Below are 4,361 nucleotides of genomic sequence, written 5' to 3' on the forward strand. Positions count from 1 at the left end.
CACCACACAACACACCACACCGCACACGCACACACACACCACACGCACACACACACACACACGCGCGCGAGCTGCACTTAATCGTAATCCTCACAGCACCAGCTTCAGCTTAAATAAATAAATATATTAGTAAACAGTTGAGCCCCCATTCCTAGACCGAGCATGCAGTGAGTGAGTGAGGGAGGCGTAACAAACGCCACATCGGACGCACCCACCCATCCATCTCCGTGCCAGATTCCCCCAACCGATAGCCGAGAGGAAATTATCATTCAAGTTCACAGCATTGTCCCCCTTGCCGCAGTTAGAGTTGCCACTCGTTACAGAGCGGGTTGCTGAATATATTTAGATGTATATAACAACGCGATAAACATTCGGTATCGTCGAACCGCAACCACCCAGACGAAACGAGGTAAACGACCTGCATGCTATTACCCAAACCCTCTTGTTGTTGCAACTTTATCGCGCTCGTGCTCCAGCGACGGATTTTTGAATAATACCACTTATCAGAAGTAGATAATAAGAAACTAATAATTCCCTATTGTCTACTTCAGCCACTATGTAACTGCAACCGGCGCGCACACACACGGCCCAATGCTAGTTTAGCACCCCGGATTAGTTTAGCATATATGCGCAACTAATATATACAGGGGGTCCTAAAACCTACGATTGAGAGCATACACACGGCATGTGCAAGCCGTGGAATTGTCGATGTTTGAAACGCTGACTTTAAAGCACTGACAGTTTCACAGCAACAACGAAAAAACTGCACCAGCCTGCGAGTGTCATCGCGAATATTACCTACATCGAGAATTGATGCTATAAAATCAAGGAGTGAATACTAATAGCTCCATTATTATTCACTCCTGATACAATGTGCATGCTATAACGCGGAAACGGTAAAACCTTCAGCTAAATAACAAAGGAAGACGACCAGGAAACGTTCCACGAACTATGCGCATGCGCAAGGGTCGATCATTATGCAGAAGAATAGTAGTTTATATTAGTATAAAATCGCGAGGTCTCGCGGCATCACGCCGCCACCGGACCCCAGCTTAGCACAACCACTGCACATAAACAGTAACATCACGGGAACTATCAGCTGTAGCTCGCAATGACGTCATCAGCAAATTCTATATGTACAAATACGCGTTAAGTAATAATTATGCGTGATGGGGAGTACATTGACACGGACGATCGTAACATTCATTAATTAACATGTTATTCATAATAACATTACGTTTGATCTATGTTAACGTTCTCCTCAAGTAATTATGCTCAACTTGCGATTTACGCCATCCCCAAACACGAGTAAGATACAACCACCTGATGATATTTTCACCACGGCATTCTGCGATGGGGGCCGACGTCATCAATCGTCATCACCATCGTCGTCATCATCGTCGTCGTCATCATCGTCATCATCATCATCATCATCATCATCATCCACATCATCATCATCATCATCATCATTATCATCATCATCGTCATCATCATCATCATCATCATCCACATTATCATCATCATCATCATCATCATCATCATCTACATTATCGTCATCATCGTCATCACCATCATCATCATCAGACGCACAAATTCGCTTCAATGAGTGCATACTGACATTGCATGCGCTCGCGTCTGCACTAACAGCAACACTGTAGCACAAGCGCAGCATCACGCCACGCCGTGAAAACAATAGTCCTCCGGTGAAACAACAGTCGATGTATCGACTCGCAGTAGCTGCCAAAACGCAGGGTAATACAGGAGATTCCGTCGGAAGATCGAGATTTTTCCCCCCAAGAAATTTTTCCCCCCCCCGCTCTCTGTCGCAGATGAGAGAGAAACGATCGCAGACGACGGAGGGAAGAGAATAGGCGAGCGACGGCTAACGAGCGATCGTTAACGCGAGGGACGTCGTCATGGCGACGAGGGCAGCTTCATGCCGGAATCTGTCGCTTGCATAGCATCGCAGACGAGCGATGTGGCCGCCAGGGGTCACCGCATGCGGGACTGGCCGTCCGAGGTCCTGACACATCTAGTCGATCTCACCGTCGCGCTCTCAACTCACGGTGTGCGACGCTGCCTTTCTGGATCACGATTTTCCTCGTTGACCTTGACGGAGCGTGAAGGTCGCGGCGCGGCGGACGTACGTCTCGTCGGAACGGACGCGCAGCGTGACGCCGGACATCAACGTCCGCGAGATTCGATCGAGACTCTGCGATAACGATCTGCGAAGCCGGCATTCCAGCACATCAGTGACAGTTGATGCGGCGTTACCGCGACAACCGCGAGAGGTCCGACGACAGCGATCGTATCCTCGCCTCCGCCGCCTGCCGCTCGGCGGCGCCACCGTCCTCGGCGGCGACGCGGTACAGCGGCGCCGCCTCGAGGACCGCCTCCGCCGCGTCCGCCCGCCCCAGCTCCTGCAGCTTCTCGACGAGCGCGCCGACGGTGGCGCCCTCTCTCCTCGCCCACTCGGTGATCGCCGCCGCCGTCCGCGACTCGCCCTCGCCGACCCCGGCGTCGATCGACGGCAGAAGATCGTTCAGCCCGAGCGCGACCGCGAGCAAACACCAGTCCTTGCCCCAGGGATCGGCCGGGTCGAGGACGGAGGCGAGGCGGCGGCGGGTCGCGGGGTCGAGGCACGCCGCGGGGAGGTCGACGCCGAGCGTGAGCGCGTGGAGGGCGTCCGCCGCGCCGAAGCAGAGGAGGTCGACGAGATGCTCCTCGCTGCCGGCGGCGTTCGCGACGACGAACCCGCGGCGGAGCTGGCTGCGCAGCACGTCTGCCGCCGTGTACGTCTCCACGTCCGCGCCGGTGTCGCCATCGTCGCAATCCTGGTCCTCGTTCGATTCTCGGTCTCCCAAATCGACCGATTCCAGACACGGGTCGTCGGATTCTTGGCACCGCGCCAGCTCGCCCGAATCTTGGCTCTCTGGCAAATCGACCGACCTCTGGCACTCTGCCAGGTCTCTCGAATCTTGGCACTCCGCCAGATCGACCGAGCCGTGGCAATCGGCCAGGTCGACGAACGCGCCCTGGCACTCTGCCAGGTCGACGGACGCGCCCTGGCACTCTGCCAGGTCGACGGACGCGCCCTGGCACTCTGCCAGGTCGGCTGCGCTCAGCACGAGTCGCTGCAGCGCGAGGCCCGGACACACCTCGACGATGGCCGCCTCGACGACGCTCACGACGTCGTCGAGAAAGTAGAAACAAGAGAGCTGCGCGTCGACAGGCCCGCGCGCCTTCACCTCGACCTCGCCGGCGCCCTCTAGGGTGATGAGCGACTCGAGTACGCCGCTGCACAGCTTCGAGCCGCCGTGCCACTGGTAGAGGTCGTTGTCAGGGTCATGGTTCTCCAGCAGAGAGCGCCTCAGCTGAACCTGTGAACGGACGAAGAAAGAAAGACGGATTAACGACGATAGATTTCTAAATTTCTAGAATCCTGAATTTTTTTATTCCAATATCCTTATCCTAGCTTTCTATATTCCGAGAGCCTGACCTTATAAACCACACCAGAAACATACCAGAAGCCGATTACTCTCACCCTCACACCAGACCAAGGAGCTAAATATAACAAGGAGAGGAAGCGCCGCCATATCTGGCCCAAATTTGGGTTCGGCAGAGACCCTAGAATAGATTAGTGTTCTATTGTCTCTGGGTTCGGTCTGCACAGGCGTTTCACCTGATTATGGTCCATAAATGGCACCCTTGAGGCGAACAGCACACAGCCAATCCGCTTCCTCTCCTTGTTATATTTGGCTCCTTGTAACAGACAACAGCCACACACGCGCACGCTTACACATCACCACACATCTTAACTTGTTATATTCTGAGACCTATATTATTCCAATAAGAGAGGCGTACCTACAAGAGAAGCCTGTTACGTGCACACGCACGCACGCACGCATACGCACGAACACACGCACGCACACACACGTGCACACACACGTGTAGCGATGCTGGCGTGCAAGCTAGCATCGCGCGCGCTCATTAATTATTCAGGACGTCTAGCAAGCAGAGGTGTTTATAATAATATATTAATAAACTGACCAGATAGCGTGGTACGACAGAGGGAGTGCGGAGAGGGGGGCACGCGGTGCTCGCGAAGCAACGATCGCAGGTCGCATAAGAATGCGATCTGGCGAAGCTCAGGAGGTGAGAAGATAATGCCCGGATGTCGGTCGCGAAGGCCGGGCTCATATAAAAGGCTCGCCGCGCTCGGCGCGGGAGAACTCTTCTCCCCATTGTTTCATCCAACTGTCCGTGTTGCACGTATATCCCTGTTACTTGTTGATTTACCGTTACTTTGCCGTTGTGTTCATAATGGCTTATAATAATATATGTGATTGTGGTACGTTACA

The 4,361-nt window shown here is 53.7% G+C and overlaps 1 protein-coding gene across 1 annotated transcript in view; it reads right to left on the reverse strand.

The window, feature by feature from the left end:
- Positions 1 to 2,270: 2,270 nt before the first annotated feature.
- The window catches only part of LOC106813958 (death-associated protein kinase 1-like), a 6,190-nt gene continuing 4,099 nt past the window's right edge, over positions 2,271 to 4,361 (reverse strand). The window contains exon 6 of the mRNA XM_014818207.1: positions 2,271 to 3,380. Within this exon, the coding sequence (XP_014673693.1) occupies positions 2,271 to 3,380 (1,110 nt within the window). The remainder of the gene's footprint in view (positions 3,381 to 4,361) is intronic.

The sequence above is a fragment of the Priapulus caudatus genome, unplaced genomic scaffold (assembly GCF_000485595.1).
Source record: "Priapulus caudatus unplaced genomic scaffold, Priapulus_caudatus-5.0.1 Scaffold849, whole genome shotgun sequence".
In the NCBI taxonomy this organism is placed as follows: Eukaryota; Metazoa; Priapulida; class Priapulimorpha; order Priapulimorphida; family Priapulidae; genus Priapulus; species Priapulus caudatus.